The 21,195-nt window shown below is 39.4% G+C and overlaps 1 protein-coding gene and 1 non-coding gene across 5 annotated transcripts in view; both read right to left on the bottom strand.

Annotated features, from left to right (window-relative positions):
- The window catches only part of Rhot1 (ras homolog family member T1), a 71,568-nt gene that overhangs the window by 14,300 nt on the left and 36,073 nt on the right, over window positions 1–21,195 (bottom strand). For all 4 annotated transcript variants that reach the window (XM_036196064.1, XM_036196067.1, XM_036196065.1 and 1 more), the window contains exons 9-18: window positions 18,028–18,126; window positions 17,274–17,382; window positions 16,455–16,575; window positions 9,208–9,292; window positions 8,315–8,460; window positions 6,575–6,675; window positions 4,851–4,981; window positions 3,915–3,998; window positions 1,784–1,903; window positions 744–946 (exon numbers count right to left, since the gene is read on the bottom strand). In XM_036196064.1, coding sequence (XP_036051957.1) covers window positions 744–946; window positions 1,784–1,903; window positions 3,915–3,998; window positions 4,851–4,981; window positions 6,575–6,675; window positions 8,315–8,460; window positions 9,208–9,292; window positions 16,455–16,575; window positions 17,274–17,382; window positions 18,028–18,126 — 1,199 coding nt within the window. The remainder of the gene's footprint in view (window positions 1–743; window positions 947–1,783; window positions 1,904–3,914; window positions 3,999–4,850; window positions 4,982–6,574; window positions 6,676–8,314; window positions 8,461–9,207; window positions 9,293–16,454; window positions 16,576–17,273; window positions 17,383–18,027; window positions 18,127–21,195) is intronic.
- Window positions 13,140–13,247, bottom strand: LOC118590588. Its single transcript, XR_004945855.1, has one exon. It is a non-coding gene; the product is annotated as a U6 spliceosomal RNA (small nuclear RNA).

Genomic DNA, 21,195 nt, shown 5'->3' with positions numbered 1-21,195 from the left:
AGAATAATAAACAGAATATGCTCTAAAGTCCTGAGAAACGCACTGCCTGAAAAGCTGTTTTGTTACAAAACAGAATTTATACAAATATACTGCTTGAGTAGGATGTCATTAAGATCATGCAACTTTAAGGCAGTCAGTGAACTATGAAGATAACCATAGTTATACGCATGTTCATATGCATGTATAGATATAATAAATGTACATAAAACGTGTGGCTATAATAATGCAAAATTTTATATAGTGGACAATCCATTTATAACCTTTTAGAGCACTTTAAAAAAGACAAATCCTGATTTCAAACATAAAATGTAAGTTCAATGTAAATTCTCAAAAGACTTTTAGAATTCTTCACACACCAACGCTCAATTAATCAACAGAAAAATTTAAAAATGAAATTGTGTTCATGTGGAAATGCCTTATAAGCATAAAGGAACAAGATGTCAACTCCATTTTATCATAGCAGGATTACTGTTCAATGCTGGGTGGTAGCTGTGCTTTATTATATTATCCTGTTAGGACAGCTGCAGCCTGCTCAAAAAACATACAAGTACTCTAGAAGCACTGTTGATATCATTTATGACACTCAAACCAAACTTGCAGTTGCTCATATTTGTCCCTTCTCATTACAAAGTTTCTTTCTGTTGCTGAACAATTGCTATGTGACAAAGATTCCCCATGGCTAATGGCATGCAATGTTACTGTGAACCATGCAACATGAAAATGAAGACAGAGCAAGTACTTACGGGTACATGGCCATTGTTGTCAATTTAACAAAGATATCCTTACTGGGTGCATCAGCAGTGTTGCAAGTGAAGGCTTGAGGTGGAGGCATTTTGTGTTTCCTGCAGAAATCAGTAGGTGAGATACTATGTTCTTGTTTAACTTCATGCAGGTCTGACTTTGCAGCTACAACTAAGCAGGGAATTCTGCTGTCCATAAAATGTTGCTATGGAATAAAAAAAAAAAAAATGAAATCAAATATTGATGGCAAGTTCAAAAATTACTTTTCTGGGTAGGTAACAAAACAGACCTCCCCTAATTCTCAAGAGTCACTGTCATTTTAACATGTCCAAATATATACTATTTTCTATACTGAAAAGTATCATTTTCTTTATATTGTCTCTAGACTTTCACAACATACATTTATATTTATACAGCTGCAGTTATGTTATACACAGCATTTAAAAATATAAGGCTGTATCATTTCTGCACTGTACAATGAAGACTACTGTTTTTAGTGTTTGCATAATGTTTCACAAGAGATTTATCTTTTCTAGAAAACCATTCTTCAACTGTTAGATATCTGGATTTTTCCTAAGTTTTTGATATTAAAAACAATACTAGGATACTTCTGCACATATAGCTTTCTCCTCCTTTGGACTCTTGTTGATACTGTCAAAGTGAATGATAAGTTTGCAAACCTGTGGTTTATTCTCTTGCTCTGGCTGTTATTCTTTGGGTAACTGGCAATATATACTTTCATTCCTAACAGCCAAGAAGAACTTCCATTAATGCAAAAGTTCTCAATCAAGAATACACACCAAAGTCACATATAGATAAAAACAGGTTACTACCTATGACTAGGACTTTATTAGTATAGAATGAAATGAGGATTTTTCAGGAATAGGGCACATAGATGTATATATTTAAAAAACCAACCAAACAACAACAAAAAAGCCCTCTGCAGTCTATTTTGTTGTGCTCTTCTGACTAGGAAACACCACACTGCAGATCCTTACAAACATATATAAAGTTATAATTAGTCATGGGCATAAGAACAAACCTTAAAAATCCTGGCACAGTATTCAAAGGATTTGGGATTAGTGACATCATATACCAGGCATACAACATCACAAATGATCTCAGTCTCAGTTAGAAATTCCGACTCTGAGATATCGTGCAGCTTGTGAAAAGAAAAAGATAACAGGAAACTAAGAATCATAATATTGACATAAAAATGACAAATTTCAAATAAAACATTAGGAAAGCTTGCATAGTCCAAAACATGGAAAATTATTTATAAAGAACAACATAAAAGTATTAATAGTCAGTAATGCCTCCTGAGTACTAATATTTAACACTATATGAGAAAAACAAACTCACAAAACCCTTATCAGAAAGAATGAAACATTATAATGTCATAAAATTTATAACATTTGTTTGATGTGATTATCTGAGAAACTATTTCCAAAAACAAAGCATGGATACACACACACACACACACATTTTTTTTTTCTTTTTGGTTTTTCGAGACAGGCAGGGTTTCTGTGTAGCCCTGGCTGTCCTGGAACTCACTCTGTAGACCAGGCTGGCTTTGAATTCAGAGGTCCATCTGCCTCTGCCTCCCACATGCTGGGATTAATAGCATGGCCACCACTATGGATGTTTTCTAATATTTGCTAGAAGCTCCCCATAGGAATCTAGCTGGGTTAGGAATCTGTTTCGTCACAGTTTATTGTGAACCAAGTCTGAAACTGAAACCACAGCACCCAAAGAAAGCACATAGCCTTTCTACTGTATTTCACCACTGTTTTTTTCCTCTTTTCTATATTCTATAATTTTCTATATTCCTCCCTGATAAACACATAAACTTAATTCAAGTATATATAAACCACCAAGCACCAGCATTGATTTCATACTAATTTCTAGCCAATAATATTAGAATTTAAAATTGATATTTTGAAGCAATTAGTTTATGGGGAAAAAAAAGCACTCAGGAGGCAGAGGCAAGTGGATCTCTGTGAGCTTGAGGCCAGCCAAGGATACAAAGTGAGACTCCATATCAAAAAATCCCAAACAAAACAAAAAACAAACAAAAGAGATTTATGTATTTGTGTATATGTGGGGGTGAAGTGGGTGTGAATGTTTGTACATGTGCATGAGGATGCCTGTAGAGACCAGAAGTGGGCACTGGATTCCCTAGAGCTGGAGTTACAGGTGGTCATGAACTTCTAGATGTAGGTGCTGGGAATCAAACTTGGATCCTCTGCAAGAGGAGTACATGGTCTAAACTGCTGAGCCATCTCTCTAGCAGTAAATTTCTAAAATCAAAATGGCAAAATAAAAAGGAAAGATTTTGTTTTGTTTTCCTTCTGAGTTTCTTTTTTTTTAATTTATATATTTTTATTGCTATTTTGCCTGTATGTATGCCTGTGTGGGGTATTGGATCCTGGAGTTACAGACAGTTATGAGCTGCCATGTGGGTGCTGGGAATTGAACCAGGGTCCTCTGGAAGAGCAGCCAGTGCTCTTAACTGTGAGCCCTCTCTCTGGCCTCCTGTCTGAGTTTCTTATTGTGGGGTAGCTAACATACAATTAAGTGCTAAATAGTTTTACTTTATGTATACCCATGTAATCATCACACAGAATCAATGGAATTAATTTGAGTAAACCAAAATGAAAAGTATCACATGCTGTGGGATGTTTTGTATGTCAAATGTGTTGCTCTGATTGGTTAATAAATAAACCACTGATTGGCCAGTGGCCAGGCAGGAAGTATAGGCGGAACAAGGAGAGAGGAGAATTCTGGGAGGTAGAAGGCTGAGGCAGAGAGACGCTGCCAGCTGCTGCCATGACAAGGGAGATGTAAGGTACCAGTAAGCCACGAGCCACATGGCAAAGTATAGACTAATAGAAACGGGTTAATTTAAGATAGAAGAAGTAGATAACAAGAAGCCTCCCATGGCCATACAGTTTGTAAGCAATATAAGTCTCTGTGTGTTTACTTGGTTGGGGTCTGAGTGGCTGTGAGACTGGCGGATGAGAAAGATTTGTCCTGTCTGTGAGCTAGGCAGGACCAGAAAAACTCCAGCTACATTCACACACATTCTACATACAGCCATTAAATGAAAGCTTATTTGTTTCAGACACATTTAAACATGTACCCAATACTTCAAGTATCCCAGAAGATCTTACCAACAAGTATTTCTCTTGTCCATATACATAGACAGTGTTAATTGCATAATAGGACTTATGATCATCACGGATTTTCTTCTGTCTCTAAAAACAGAACCAAAAATCTCAGTTAATAATAAAATATTAAAGTAATTTCATCTGCACATACCTTTGTCCTTGTGTGGGTGTATTAAAAACAAAAAGACATTCATCCCTCTCTGTATTGCTATTTATCAGTAAAAATGGGATATAGGTTTTATATTTCTTATTTCTAAGGGTCTTAGACAAAAGGTGCATTTATTTTGCATAAAGTAAAAACAGTAGCTGAAGAGGAAGTAAACAGGATTAGTGAGCACAGATTCTGGAGCCATCTGCTGGCAATTCTCATAGTACACTCTGGTCTCACATGAGAACCCTAAGTAAACAGTATTCTTAGTCATGGGAATAGTCAGGACTAAGTATCATCACTCCTTTGATACATGAACTTCTTTTTTTTTTTCCTTTTTTCTTTTTTTGAGCTGAGGATCGAACCCAGGGCCTCATGCTTGCTAGGCAAGCGCTTTACCACTGAGCTAAATCTCCAACACTGATACATGAACTTCATGCCACGCTCTGTTAGGTGCTTTCATGTGTGCAGTCATTGAATCTCTGATTTTCTAAGACAGCTAACACCAGTGAAGCAAGATAGATCTTCAACAGGATTACTGTTACTTTGTTTGTTAAAACACTCTCACTAAGTAGCTCAAACTGGCCTGGAATTAGCTATGTATCCAAGGCTAGCCTAAGACTCTAAATCCTGGGTGTGTACCTATTGTTACAGTTTAGATTGTACAGCACTAATATAAGTAGACCAATAACTTCTAATAATTACCTAAAAAGGATAATGCCCATAAAAATTTTTGTAAACTTATTATTATGAACATTTGATAGAAGAAATTATATTCTGACAATCCTCACCATTAGGTTTCTTCCAAGGAGAGCCTGAAGAACTCCGCTTTTCCCACAGCCTTTCACTCCAATTACATTACATCTGAACACATTTCTCTGAGTCTGTTTTTTCTGCAGGTCAATCTTTTTATCTCTCGTTACTAAAAAGAAAAACAAAAAACACAAACTTGTACCACTAAGACTCACTAAGCCTCTATTCAACTGTCTATAAAATTAGGTATTGGTGCACCTTTTAGAAATGTTTGATTTACAAACAAACATAATGCTGGGTGGTGGTGGTGCAAGCCTTTAATCCCACCAGATCTCTGAGTTGGAGCACGACAGCCAGAACTACACAGAGAAACCCTGTCTCGACAATACAACAAAAGAAAACAAGCCCGAGCTCTGCAATCAGTACAATAAGGCACCGCATTTCTTTCTTTGGGGGTAGGGTACGGTGGGGAGAGTTTGAGGCAGGATTCCATATCACCTAGACTGGCCTCCAGCTCTCTACTCACTGAGGATGACCTCACCCACATTTTTATCACTAGAGCACTACTGAATAGAAAGCCAAAGAACTCTATCCCTCTTGATAAATAATAAAAGAAATTGCCAAATTATGAGCAAAATGAATACAGACACAGAATGAGATGAGCTTATCTTCACTCTTTGTCATATTTGAATCTATTTTTTTCTTTTTTGGCCTCTTGATAACTTTGTTCGTATTTCTGAATCCCTTTTAAACATTTATATTAGTATATATTAATTGCTATAGTCATGGGTTTTGTTCTCACACATGTATATAGTGCACTGTGATGATATTCATCCTCCTATTTCCTTCTCATTTCTCCCCCACTCCTGCTAACCCTTTTCCTTTCCAACCAGTCTTTCATGTCTTTTTGTTTAATTGGTTTTTTATTTCATGTGCATTGGTGTTTTGCCTGCATGTATGTCTGTGTGAGGGTGTTGGGTCCCCTGGAATTAGAATTACAGACAGTTGTGAGCTGCCATGTAGGTGCTGGGAAATGAACCCAGGTCCTCTGGAATAGTAGTCAGTTCTCTCAACCACTGAGCCATCTCTCCAGCCCCATTTTCATGTTTTTATTTATTTATTTATTTTTTAATGGCCCATTAGTGTTGCTTTCAGAACACAAGGGGTTATTTACAGGGATTGGCATCTCACCACTTACCAGTGGGGCTACACCATTGAAGAAAATGTCTTCTTTCCTCAGCAACTATTAACTACATAGACATCCTTAGAGAAGGGTGAGGTCTTGTAAGCCCCCAAGAGCTTAAAAAATTATTTATGTGTAATGAGTGCTTTGCCTGCATATATGTATGTGTGTGCCTGGTGTCCATGGAGTTCAGAAGAGAATGCTGGATCCCCAGGAACAGTTACAGATGGCTCTGAGACACGTTGGGGGTGCTAAGGACCCAACAAGGATCTTCTGCAAGAAAAGTCAGATCTCTTTACCACTGAGCCATCTGCCCAGGTCCCTGTTTTTTATTGAGACAGGGGTCTTACATAGCATAAGCTAGACTCAAACTGGATCTGTAGCTGACAATGACCTTGAACTTGTGCTGGTATTACAGGTATGCACCACCATTCCCAGTTTATGCAGCACTAGGGATAAAACCCTCATGTACACTAGGCAAGCATTCTACCAACTGAGCTACACTCCCTTCCCCCTAAACTGGAGTTTAAAAAAAAAAAAATCATAGTCATGAGCTGAATGGCATCCATATATGCTTACCTGTAATGGCTGAAGCTTGAGACTCTTGTTCCGTCAGTATGGAATAGCCTAGATAGCCCAAATACTCCAGGCAACGCTGTACATCTAAGTAGGTTGTGAGCCTAAAACCAGGAAGTTTACAAGGCTTATGTCCTAAATGAACATTCATAAAAAAATTCCAATAACTTGAAAAAAAATTACCCACTGTTAGGTTTCAGATAATAATTGTCAGGCTGCTTTACTGTCTTATGTGTCCAACTATGACTCTGTGTGCATGTGTATGTATGTACATTAGTGTAAAAGTGCACGTGTGCAGGCTAGAGGACAATCTTTGGTACTGTTCCTCAGGAGCTGTCCACCTTATTTTTTGGAACAGTCTTTCACTAGTCTGAAACTCCACAAGAAAACTAAGCTGAAGGCCAGTGAGATTCAGGAATCGTCTGCCTGCCTCCACCTTCCCTGAGTGGAAGAAAAGGACATACCCTAAATCTCCTGTTTTATATGGGCTCTTAAAATAAAACTCAGGTCCTTCTAGTCACTTTCCAACTGAGCTATGTCCCTAGCCTCTCCAACCATAACTTTTCCTACACTGCCATTCCTGTAGTAAAACGGTAGGAAAATACGGGATAAAGGTGAATTCCTCTATTCCACCTGCCAGAGAAAGCAAGCCTGTGCAATGTGGTGCTGCGCAGACAGAGGCTGGTATAACCGACAGCACGGACAGACAGAGATATTATCTGCTTCCCAGGCTAACATAATGTCCTGCACACAATAACCAGACAAAAACTAAGCAGATATGAAAAGGTTTGACAAAACAGCAAAATATTCCTCCTGAGAGTACCTGAAATTGGTCCTTCTTATATACTTGGGGGATTGAAGTTTGGGATGTAGCTCAGTTGGTAGAATCCTTAGTTTGATCCCTAGCAGCACATAAAATGAGCATGAAATCCCAGGTATTTATGAGGTAAAGGCAGAGGATTGAGTTCAGGGTCAATCTCAGCAACATAGTAAGTTCCAGGCCAGCTTAGGATAGGTAAGGCCTAAACTTGGAAAAGGAGATATGGCTCAGCTGTTAAAGACTAGGCTCACAACTGAGAAAAAAAAAAAGTACAAAAGGGAAACAGTGGGAGGAAGGAGGGAGAGGGGATGGGAGAGAGGGGAAGGGAGGGAGGGAGGGTGGTGATACAGAGAAGAGGGAAAGAGAGAGAGAGGATGTTGAAAAGTCTGCCTCAGGGGCCCTTCCTGGAGGTGAAGCCTGATTTTCCTCAACATATCTACCTCTGCTATAGAAAGAAGTTTTTCTCAACAATGCTAAAGTAATGATGACATTTTGTAAGAACAGAGAATTCCCTAATGCTCTTAGCACAATGCCAACCTTGCCCTGAGTAGATTTTAGACACATCCTCATTAAGTTTTATAGAGAATTAATTAAAAATCATTTAAAACACAGAATGCCAACTCCAGTGCTTCTCTCCATTTGCTGAAATAGTAACAGCTCCAATTTTCTTATCAAACTAAAAGTCCAAAACTTAGTTTCATTTTGATATAATGCTATTATTTCCTACAACATCACGAGAAGAAAACAGGCCTTTCTTGAAAACCTTACGAAACCTCCATGGTTCATCTCAGAGGCACGCTGCTTAGAGGAAACTAGGAAGGAAGGATTGCTCAAACTTAACAGACACACAAAATGACAAGTCAACACTACCATAACGGAAAAGTAATTGTGACTCTAGAGCAAAGAGGTGAGCTCATACTCACGTCCACTGGGAAAGGAATCCCTGGTAGGTTATCCAGCCTCTTTCATTTGTGCAAACTGTGTTATTTACATCTGGTCCCCAAGGTATGTAAGGGAAAACTTTGAATAAATCTTTAAGTTCATCAGGTGACAAAGCACAGTCTCTGTCCTGAAGACACATAAGGAAGTATCATAACATTCAGATTCTGAGAGAAAAATCTCCAAACAAGCTACCTAGGATAGTAAAGCTATGCTTTGAGAACTTATGCCAGGCATGGTGCAACACACCTTTGATCCCAGCACTTGGGAGGCAGAGGCAATCGGATCTTTGTGAGTTCAAGGCCAGCCTGGTCTACAGAGTGAGTTCTAGAACAGCCAGGGATGCACAGGAAAATTGTCTCAAAATCAAATACGAACTTTTTTGTGTTTTTGTTTGTTTTTCATGACAGTGCTGGGATTAAAAGTGTGTGCTACTAGCACCTGACCTAAAATAAGAACTTTTATATATTTTATCAAGACAGTTCCTTGAGCTGGGCAGTGGTGGAATGCACTTTTAATCCCAGCACTCAAGAGGCAGAGGCAGGCAGATATTTGTGACTTCAAGGCCAGCTTAGTCTACAGATTGAGTTCTAGGACGGTCAAGGCTATTACACAGAGAAACCTTGTCTCGGGGGAAAAAAAAAAAAAAAAAAAAAAAAAAAAAATCAAACAAAAAAGACATTTCCTCACATTATGAAACAGTCTACTGGGAAACTAGACTTTTTCATCCTAAAAAATAAATAAAATAAAATCACTGAATTAAAAAGCTTAAAGTTTGGATGAGATATCAACACTGGGCAGCTCAAAGAATAAAGGAAAATCACCCATACAAAAATATTTGACTATGTACTTTAGAAAACTGCAGGCAAAGACTTACCAAATCATGTTTGTCAAAGGTGCTTTGGAGAAACAAATATGCATGATGATTTAATTCAGTAGTACAATCAGGAGGTATTTTTAGCCTGTTGATGAAAAAAATTTAAGAATAAATCATTAATCAAATATTAAAATTTAATCTGAGAAATAAATAAAAAATTGAAATTAGTATTTTTGTGGGATAATAGCATGAACAAAGAAATCTCCAAAGTCATATAAAAATTCTCAGGGAAAAGTCTCTCGGGTCGTTATGGCATTCCTCAAAAGAATCATTAATGTTTGTCCATTCCAAAAAGACATATGCACATTTTTCCTAAATATTATTGGGGCAGACTGAAATACCAAATTTACAAATTCCGATTACAGGATGGAATGTGGCTTAACTGGGAGATGCTTGTCTATGTACAAAGCCTCAGCTTGATCCCCAGAACTACATAAATGGGGGTGACAGCATATGTCCATAATCCAAGCACTCAAGAGGAGGCAGGAAGATCAAGCATTCAAGGGAATCTTTAGCCAGCCTGTACAGCAGACTCAGTCTCAAAACACGAAAGAAAAAACATTTTTTTAAAAAAGATTTATTTATTTATTATGTATAAAGGAGAGGGCGCCAGATCTCATTACAGATGGTTGTGAGCCACCATGTGGTTGCTGGGAATTGAACTCAGGACTTTTGGAAGAGCAGTTGGTGCTCTTAACCTCTGAGCCATCTCTCCAGCCCGAAAAAACACTTTTTAAATAACTTATTTATTCTTATTTTATGTATTTGGTGTTTTGCCTGCATGTATGACTATGTAAGGGTGTCAGATCCTCGAATTACAGACAGTTGTTAGCTGCCACATGGGTGCCGGGAATTGAACCCCAGACCTCTGGAAGAGCAGTCAGTGCTCTTAACTGCTGAGCCATCTCTCCAGCCCCCAACAAAAGAAAATTTAAAAAGGAGCCTGGAGTTGACTTAGCAGCTAAAAACACTTGCTGAGCAAGCCTGACAACTGAAATCTGAATCCATGATATCTATATTTAAAAAAACAAGGGCCAACCAGGTAGTGATTGTCTTTGGTCCCAGCACTCAGGAGGCAGAGGCAGGGGAACCTCTAAGTTTGAGGTTCCAGGATAGCCAGAGCTACACAGAGAAACCCTGTTTTGAAAACAACAGCTAGGCAGTTGATCCCAGCACTTGGGAGGCCGAGACAGGCAGATCTCTGTGAGTTCGAGGCCAGTCTGGTCTACAGAGTGAGTTCCAGGACAGGCACCAAAGCTATACAAAGAAAGAAACCCCGTCTCGAGAAAAAAAAAAAAAAAAAAAAGAAAATAACAACAATAATACAGGGGCCAAAAGATCTGTAATCCCCTGCTCACCCTAATTAACTAACTAACCAACCAACTAAACAAATAAATATACTAAAAAACCAAAAAATACATTTTAATAAAAAAAAAAAAAGTAGATGGCAAACACCAACACCTAAAGTTGTTCCTTGATCTCCAAACATGTAGCATGACACACACCTGCCACCATATATAAACATATACACACATATGACACACACACACAAATAAATAAATGATTATTAAAGGTAGGGCTGGGAGATATCTCAGTCAGTAAATGCTTGTCATAAAAACATGAGAACCTCAGCTCCACCCCCAGCACAAAGATTAAAAAGACAGTTGTTTTGGTTGTTATTTCCTTTGTGTATCCCTGGCTGTCCTGGAACTATCTCTTGTAGACCAGGCTGGCCTTGAACTCACAGAGATCCACTTGCCTCTGCCTCCCAAACACTAGAATTAAAGGCGAGCTTCACTACGACTAGTAGATTTTATACTTTCATCATTGAATTCTTACTCTATTATGTATAAACAAATGTACAGGTGGGTACAATATAATATGCAGAAAGAAGAATGGTCAGGATTAGGAGGTGAGGAAGGACTGAGTATAGGTAAAGAACAGAAAGGTTTTCTAGTTCTAAGTCTTCATGAATTTTTCATTTTTTAGTAGATTTTACACACACACACACACACACACACACACACACACACACACACACGATTTTTTTTTTTTTTTTTTCCAAGACAGAGTTTCTCTGTGTAACAGCCCTGGCTGTCCTGGAACTCACTCTGTAGCCCAGGCTGGCCTTGAATTCATAGAGATCCACTTGCCTCTGCCTCCCGAGTGCTGGGTTTAAAGGCATGTGCCACAATTGCCCAGCATGTAGATTATATTTTTATACATTTACAAAAGTATGCTCAGGGCTGGAGAGGTGGCTCAGCAGTTAAAAGCACTTGGCTGCTCTGCCAGAGATCCTGAGTTCAATTCCCAGCAACCACATAGTGGCTCACAATCATCTGTAATGGGATCTGGTGCCCTCTTCTGGTATGGATGAAAACAAAGCACTCATATACATAAAATACATGAATAAATAAATCTTAAAAAATATATATGAATTCTTAGGGGAGGCGGTGGTGATCCATTCCTTTAATCCCAGTACTCAGAAGGCAGATGCAGTCAGATCTCTGAGTTCAAGGCCAGCCTGATCTACTGAGTGAGTTCCATGACAGCCAAGGTTACACAGAGAAATCTGTCTCAAAAAACCAAACCAAAACAAAGAAAAAAAAATATATTCAATGGTGTAAGTCAAAACTATGGGCTTAATATTACTGGCAACATTGTAACGAGTTGAAATAATAACAGTTTTAACAAATGTCAAATGCAATCAATGAGTTAGTTGCTAGAAAGACAAAAACAAAACATCCTTCTTACTTTAGAATTTTTAAAAATTATTTTTGTTTATTTACTGCTTTGGAGTTTGTCATTTGTTCATTTGTTTTTAATACAGGAGGTCATAATTAAGACAAAGCTGGCCTGGAACTACACAGATCAAAATGACCATGGACTCTGTGAAGGGACACTAGCTCACTCCAGCATGTGGCCCTGGCAGGCCTTGCCCTTCTCCCCGCTTCCCTCTGCCTCACTGAAAACCGTTAGATTACATTCCTAAAGCTAGCCACCAAGGTCCTTCTAGCCTCCACTTCCTCCTCCTGAGGCGACTACCAAGGTCCAGCTATCAAAGTATTGAAGTCCCATCAGAAGCCCCCTTTGGCTCCCCTCATTAACATGCCCAATTAAAATTAGATACTCCATCCTAACATGGGTTTCCCCCTGTACCTTTATAAACCGCCATTTTCCTATGTTCCATGTCTGACCTCCTCTATCCAAAGGCAGTCCTTTGTCCTCTGGGACAAATACCCCTGCCCTTTCCCGTACTCTCTTCCCCTCCCCCTCTTCCTCCATCTCCTGTCTTTGTCTCTTATCTCTGCCCTTTTCCCCTAGGGGCAAACAAATACCTGTGCTGAGAACTTGGTCACTGGGGGTGCTGAGCTGACATTTTCCCTTTCGTTCTGAACACTGTCTCAGCCCCCGAGTGCTGGGATGAAAGGAGTACACCACCAAGTCTTACTGATTTTTATTTTCAGGTGTGCTCGCTGGTTTACAACAACTTGACACAATAGAGTTATTGGAGAGGAGGGAGCCTCAACTGAGAAAATGCTTCCATAAGATCAGGGTGTAGAATGGCCGGGTGGTGGTGGCGCACGCCTTTAACCCCAGCACCCGGAGGCAGAGCCAGGCGGATCTCTGTGAGTTCGAGGCCAGCCTGGGCTACCAAGTGAGTTCCAGGGAAGGTGCAAAGCTACACAGAGAAACCCTGTCTCGAAAAACCAAGAAGAAGAAGAAGACAAACAAACAGTTAAGAACAATGACTGTTCTTATATATGATCTAGGTTCCATTCCCAGCACCTATGTGGGCTGAACCCAACTGTCTGAAACTCCAGTTTCAATGGATTCAACACTCACTGCCCTCCATGGACACCAGGCACAACTGTGATGTACTTATTTACATGCAAACATTCATACACATGAAAAAAAATCTTTTTTTTTTTTTAAATATGGAACGCTTCATGAATTTGCATGTCATTCTTTGTGCAGGGGCCATGCTAATCTTCTCTGTATCGTTCCAATTTTAGTATATGTGCTGCCGAATCAAGCACGGAAAAAAAATCTTTTAAAAAATATTTCATCTCCCGGTGGTGGCGGCGGCGGTGGTGGCGGCACACCTTTAAACCAGGCACTCAGGAGAAAGAAGCAGGTGGATCTCAGTGAGTTCAAGGCCAGCTTGGTCTACAGAGTGAATTTCAGGACAGCCAGGGCTATGCACAGAGAAACCCTGTCCTGAAAAACCAATAAATAAGTAAATAAATTATTTTTTCATGTCCAAATAAACATTCTATTAAGGAATTATATTCATGGGGTTGGGGATTTAGCTCAGTGGTAGAGCGCTTGCCTAAAAAGCTCAAGGCCTGGGGTTCGATCCTCAGCTCCAAAAAAAGAAAGAAAAAAAAAAAAGGAATTATATTCATATAGCACTTTAATTATTTATTATTACTATGTATTACTGTGTATGTATGTTGAGTGTGGGTGGTGGAGGTCAGAAGACAATTTTGTGAAATCAGTTCTATCCTTTCAACTTTATGTGGCTTCTGGAGTTTGAACTCAAGTAAGCAGGCTTTCATGAGAAGCACCTGTATTTGCTGAGCTACCCTGCCATACTTTTAAAGAACTGTTTATTTGGGGCTAGAGAAATGGCTCAGAGGTTAAGAGCACTCTTCCAAAAGTCCTGAGTTCAAGTCCCAACAACCACATGGTGGCTCACAACCATCTGTAATGAAATCTGGTGCCCTCTTCTGGCCTGCAGGGATAAGTGCAAACAGAACACTGTATACATAATAATAAATAAATCTTAAAAAAAAAAAGTGTGGTGTGGCTCTTATGATCAGTGTTGCAGTACACAAGGAAATGATGATTCCATTTCCATTATATATGATATCAGTGGTGGGAACGCTGGGTCATACAAAACTTTACTCTTAGGTTTCTGAGGAACCTCCTTGTTATTTCCTCAATGATGTACTCATTTGTGCTGCCATTAACACTACATCAGGGTTCCCCCTCTCCTGCACTATTACTTATTTTTTTGGCTTTGTTATACTTAAAGCTCCTTAATTCTAAGGAATCATGTTCAAGTGGGAAGTGAACCACAAAGGGCCTTTACAGGACAAAGTGTGTGTCTATATGTGGGTTTGTGCACATAAATGCAGGAACCTGTAGAGGCCAGAAGAGAATGTAAGAATTCCATGGAGAAGGAGTTACAGGCAGTTATGAGCCACCTAATGTTAACTGCTGGGAACTGAACTCAGGTTCTCTGAAAGAGCAGCACCAGTTCTTAATCCCTGAGCCATCTCTCCGCCCTGAAAAGCCACTTCTTAAGACCCAATTATGATTTAATAAGCCCGGCAGTAGTGGCCTACATCTTTAATCCCAGCACTCTGGAGGCAGAGGCAGGTGGATCTCTGTGAGTTCGAAGACAGCCTGAGTTTCATTCTTTTGAGAAATGGTTTCTGACTGAACCTAGAGCAACTGTGGCAGTCAGCAAGCCCCGTGACACTCTTCCCTCCACCTCACCCCACCCTAGCCCTAGGGTTATAGGTATTTATGTCACCATACTCAACAATTTTTTTATATGAATGGATAGTTTGGCTTCATGTATGTCTATGCACCATGTGTATGTCTGGTGCCCATAGAGGTTAAAAGAGGGTATCAGATCCCCTAGAACTAGAATTAGAGCAGATGGTTGTGAGCCACCAGTGGGTACTGGGACTCAAACCAGGACCCTCTGGAAGAGCAGCCAGTGCTCCTACCTGAAAAGCCTTCACTCCAGCCCCCAACTATTACCCCTTTTTGTTTGTTTTTGGTTTTGTTTTTTTTGAGACAGGGTTTCTCTGTGTAACAGCCCTGGCTGTCCTATAACTCACTCTGTAGACCAGGCTGACCTTGAACTCACAGAGATCCAACTGCCTCTGCCTCCCAGGTGCTGGGATTAAAGGTGTGTGCCACCACCGCCTGGCTGGAGGTTCAATTCTTTTTTTTTTCTTTCAAAGATTTATTTATTATGTACACAGTGTTCTGCCTGCATGCCAGAAGAAGGCGCCAGATCTCATTACAGATGGTTGTGAGCCACCATGTGGTTGCAGGGAATTAACTCAGGACCTCTGGAAGAGCAGCCAGTGCTCTTAACCGCTGAGCCATCTCTCCAGACCTGGAGGTGCAATTCTTAAACAGAAAAATGTCGCCTTGAAGGTAATATATGACTAGAAGGTAAGAAAGAGAGGCCAGAAGATGTCAAGACCCAATTATGACAAACCATAATTCCCAAAAAGAGAGAAGAGGCACCCAAGACCAGGCAGTCTCTTCCGAGAGGGCATCACTGAACCCACATTTAAATACATAAGATTCAAACAGCATTACCAAAGGAAAATAACTACACATATATCAGTTGTTTAGGAAAAAATACTTAATGTGAACTAAAAACAAGCTATAGAAGTGAAGGGGAAGAAATAATAAAGAAGGGGAAATGTTCAATTTTTCTCATCTTTTGACTCTAAAACTATGATTACCCAATATCTTTTTTCCCTCTGTTCTCAATAAAAGTTTTTTTTTTTTTTTTTTAAGTTTTGCAAGGTTGAGTATGATGGTCTACACAGTGAGAACCCATCTTAAAACAACAACAACAAAAATTCCACTAAGTGAATACATTTAACTCCAGCATTTGGGAGGCAGAGGCAGGTGGATCTCTGTGAGCTGAAGGTCAGTCTGCTCTACAAAGTGAGCTGGTCTACAAAACAGCCAGAGCTGTTACACAGAGAAACCCTGTCTCAAAAAAAAAAAAAAAAAGAAAAGAAAAGTGCTTATTACGTCGTGTTATATTAAGTACTGGCTCTCAACTGTGGGTGATTTTGCTCATGAGAGGACATTTTGCTTGTCACAACTGGAAGAAGAGGTGTTACTGTCATTTAAGGTTCTGCTCACCATCCTGTAGTGGAGAGGACAAGGTAATATCCACAATACAGAATTTTCTGGCGGGCGTGGTAACACATGCCTTTAATCTCAGCACTTGGGAGACAGAGGCAGACTCAGGCAGATCTCTGAGTTCTAGGCTAACCTGGTCTACAGAGTGAGTTCCAGGACAGCCAGAGCTACATAATAGAGAGACTCGAAGAACTCTCTGGTCCAAAATGTTCAGAGTGCTTAAGTTGAGAAACTGCCTACAATTCTAATTAATCACAAGGCACTTAAAAACTATGCATAAATTAAACTTAAAGATACTTGGCAAGTGAAATAAATTAGAAAGCTGAGGTACATACAGGGGGAATAAATACTCAGGTGTCAGATCCAGATCATCATCATAACCAAATCGTCGAAGTACAGTCCACGTAGTCTCATGCCTCCCCCTCTGGATAAAAAGTGTATGTAAAAAGAGAAAACCTGAAATAAAGTAAATCAGTAAGTACAGTTGGTGTGAAGAGTTAACTGTGGCAGGTAGGAAAGCATACAACGTGAGCTGGATTTGTGAGAACTCATGTACTAGTTTCACACAGAGGAACAAGGGGTCCCGTGTGTCTGAAAGCTCATTCCAGACTCACTTCCCATAAACACCCAGCTCTGCAAGCGCAAGCAGTGGACAAAAGGAACAGTTACATCTCAAAGAGCACAATGACAGCGAGAGCTACATGTTGAAAACAAATGAGAACGGTGTGCCAGTCCCCTCGCTTACTTCTGTAACAGATAAGTCTGGGTTTTACTGCACCTTTTATTAAACCTAACTCTGCAATATACTCAACAAAGAACACTATAATTGGTAAATCTGACTCATATACCCAGTCCCTAGAAGTAATTTTTGCCTAAAGATGGCTTAAGAGTACTAAGATGTTTGTTACATCTCTATCTTTTCCTCATATGACTGTCTGCAGAGCTGATCTAACCAATTTCCCTACCTCTAATTTACACTGACAGTAAAGATAATAATCCCCCACCAATACTAACATTTCCTTAATGTATAAACAATGCTATTTGAAATAACATGTAGAAGGCCGGGAAATGAGCTAGAAATATGATTAATGAGTAAGGCCCTAGGTTAACACCCAGCACCTGGGGGAGAAAGTGATGAAGAATCCATTCCCTACCTCTCAGCGTCAACCCACTGTCAGCCACACCATCACTTAAGTGTTTTCTAACCACGTTCTTGACATCTTCCAGAGCTTGAGGAGCTAACGGAGTGTTGAAACAAATTCTCTAGTAAAAACATAAAATAAAATAAATTTAAAAACAAACCAGAATATAAATCCACAAATAATATAAAAGTGTTAATCTACAAAATCAAAGTGCTACAACCAAAAGAAACAAGTAAATGTTGTCTCTATTTCCTATTATTTAAGTGAAGTATGTTATGAAAGAAAGAAAATTATGTATGTCAAGAAAGAAACCTGCTTAGCAAGAGCAAGGCCCTGGGTTCGATCCTCGGGAAGGAAGGAAGGAAGGAAGGAAGGAAGGAAGGAAGGAAGGAAGGGAAGGAAGGGAAGGAAGGAAGGAAGGAAGGAAGGAAGGAAGGAAGGAAGGAAGGAAGGAAGAAAGAAAGAAAGAAAGAAAGAAAGAAAGAAAGAAAGAAAGAAAGAAAGAAAGGTGCAGCACTTCTCACTCTGTTTCAGAAATAAAGTCTCTGTGTGGTCACATAACATTCAAAAGTCACAGTGACTTCAGAGTTTGTCATTCTTTATACACCCACTGAATACCACAACCTCAAACTATCAAAAAGTCTCAGTTCCTAGGCATAATAGGCTTTTCATATTTTAGGATTTAATAGTTGGATGTAATAGTTTTACAGATAAGAGAACAGATTGCTTAGTGGCATACTGTTAATCTGAAGCTCAAGACAGTTACCTGAAAGAAGTTGAGTTCAGCATCATTCAGAGTGCCATCATTATCTTGATCAGATATTTTAAATATACGAGTGAGGGCTTTTATACAAGCTGGTTTCATCTATACAACAGCAAGAAAAGAAACAAAATAATTTAAAATATAATTTTCACAAATAATACTGAGAAAGCTTCTGATAATTTTTATTTAACATCAAAAACTGGTAACACAAAGAAATGAACTAAAGCCAACCATTTACATTTTTTATGTACAGAGGACGGAACCTATGGCTTTGAACTCAGAGATCCGTCTGCCTCTGCCTCCCAAGAACTGGGATTAAGGGTGTGTACCATCAAACCTGGAGGAAGATTACTGAAGTTTATTTAAACTTGGAGGTAGATTCATTCATATACCCTCTCTCAGAAAGAGTATGTCATATTCAATACAAAACTGCAATAATCTCCGTAAGGTCATTTTCAGTACATCTTTGTCATAAAGAGTACTTAATATATGTTTTACATTTAGTTCCTGGAGGTAGAGTCTTATGAACTCATTTGAATCAGAGAACAAGATGCAGGATGAAAAAGCATATTCATTCATTTATAATGTAATTCCCAGAATTATCCAGAGCTAAATGGTAATGGTAACAGTTGTGATTGTAATATGAAACTGAATTGTAGAATTTGGGGCTGGCAAAATGGCTTAGCCTGCCTATTAGCCCAATGACCTGAGTTAGCTCATCAGGACTAACACGGTGGAAAGAAGAGAACAAACTCTCAAATGCTATCCTCTGACCTCTATACTCACTCACACACATACACATGCAGACACACACACTTGTGTATGTATACACAAATAAGGGGGGGAGCCTTTAAAAGTCTTTAAAATTTTTATTTTTTTTTATTTTTAATTTTGTGTATTTGCCTGTGTATAAGTATATGCATTTGAGTGTGGGTGCTCTTAGAGGCCAGAGGTGTCAGATCCCCCTGCAGCTACATTTATAGGCAGTTGTGAAATACTACATGTGAGTGCTGGGCACTGAACTAGGTCCTCTGCAAGAATAGTACACACTCTTAACCTCTTAGCTACCTCTCTGGCCCCTAAAAGAATTCTTTTTTTGTCATTTTGTTTTGTTGAGACAGGATCTCTCTACATATCCCTGGTGGTCCTGGTACTCACTCTGTAGACCAGGCTGGCCTTGAACCCACAGAGATCCACCTACCTCTGCCTCCTCAGTGCTGTGAATAAAGTCATTTTTTGAGGCAAGCTCTCAAAAAAAAAAAATCTAGTAAAGCTTAGACTTAAAGCTTATACACATATAAAACAATGTGTAGTCTAAAAGTTGAAAATTTTGTGTGGTATTTTATTTATTAGATATACCTGAGAACTGAATAGCAGATGGCTTTATTCAGTGACTGAGGGAAGGGCAGGGGATCAGCAGATTAGCAGGACTATTACTAGGCCTAAGAACAGAGCAACAGTTAGAGACTCCAGAATAAAATAAGGTGGTAGTGGCACACATCTTCAACCCCAGCAATCTATGGTGAGTTCCAGGACAACCAGGGCTACACAGAGAAACCCTATCTAGGAAACACCAGTTTAAAGATAACTTTAAAAAACTTAAGGAATCATAAATTAAGAATAAAAATGAGAAACAATGGTCAGATTAAGGGATAACTCAAGACTAATTATTTTTCTGTCAAGACAACATAGGAGATATTTTAATATGCAAATCACAGATAACATGTGGTTTTTATTTACATAGCATGAATTCCCTTTTTACTGACAACATTTAAAATGTTAATGCAGTATCAAGTGAGTACAATTTTGTAATTTAGTCACTAAAGAAAATAGAATTCACTGGGTAGTGGTGGCACACACTTCTAATCCCAGCACTTGGGAGGCAGAGGCAGGTGGATCTCTGTGAGTCTGAGGCCAGTCTGGTCTACATTGTGAGTTCCAGGAAACCAGGGCTACACAGAGAAACCCTGTCTCAAGAGATTAAAAAAAAAAAAGGAAATAGAATTTGCAGGGAGGTGGTGTTATATTCCTGAGGTAGATGGATCTCTGAGTTTGAGGCTAGCCTGATCTACAGATAGAGTTCTAGGACAGCCAGGATTACTGAGAGAAATCCTGTCTTAAACAAACAAACAAACGAACGAACAAACAGAATTCTCCTGAAGGGATCGAATTTTACTAACGGGGTTCAAAGTTAGTGTTTTCTACTGGAAGATCAGCTTTAAATGCTTATCCATCACTGCTGATCTGCAATGAGATATCACATTGCCTCTTAAGATTTTTTTTTGTAGTGATCTGTTGTCAAATACTGATACACATACACACACACACACACACACACACACACACACACACACACACACCATGCTTTTGGTTTTTTTTTTTTCTTTCTTTGAGACAGGGTCTCTATATGTAGTCACTATGTAGACCAGGATGGCCTCAAACTCAGAGCTCCTCCTTTCTCGGCCTCCCTAGTGCTGGGATTAAAAGTGTGTGCCAGCACATCTAGCTGCAAAATAGGTTTTGTTGTTTTTTTTTTAAATTATCTTTATTTCTTTGGGAGGGGGAGCATGACAGTACCACAGCACATGCATGTAGGTCAGAGGACAAGCCGCAAAAGTGGTAGAGCACTTGCCTAGCATGCGCAAGGCCCTGGGTTCGATCCTCAGCTTAAAAAAAAAAAGTTGGTTCTCTCCTTCCAGCATGCAGGTCCCAGGAATTGACCTCAGGCTGACAGGCTTAGTGGCAAGGGCCTTTATGCACTGAGACATCTCACCAGCCCTACAAACATGACTTTAATTGGGAAAATCCATGACTTGGAAGGCATCTATAGAGTTGTATTAGACTCTTTCCTTGGCATCTTCCCCATCCCACCCCACCCCATATGACTACACTGCAGATTCATCAGTTCCAGTTAGAGATCTGGGAGAAAATCAACTACAGAATTAGGTGGACTATGAAATATGGAAATTTCCTTGAACTTGCATCAAAGCCTAAAAAACAATGCTGCAACTAAAGCCTGGGTTTATGAACTGTAAGTGCTTTGCTATTCAAAATCTCCTTGCCATTTGTCTTGTCCTGGAATAGGATGTGGCCCTTGGGAAGTGTCATAGCACACAGCGGTAAGTGGTTCACTAGGCAGCAGTGGGGCTGACAGTACTAAACTTCAGCACT

Source organism: Onychomys torridus, chromosome 8 (genome assembly GCF_903995425.1).
Source record: "Onychomys torridus chromosome 8, mOncTor1.1, whole genome shotgun sequence".
Classification (NCBI taxonomy): domain Eukaryota; kingdom Metazoa; phylum Chordata; class Mammalia; order Rodentia; family Cricetidae; genus Onychomys; species Onychomys torridus.
The sequence above is the reverse complement of the archived record's forward strand: the minus strand, read 5'-3'. Positions and strand labels throughout refer to the sequence as shown.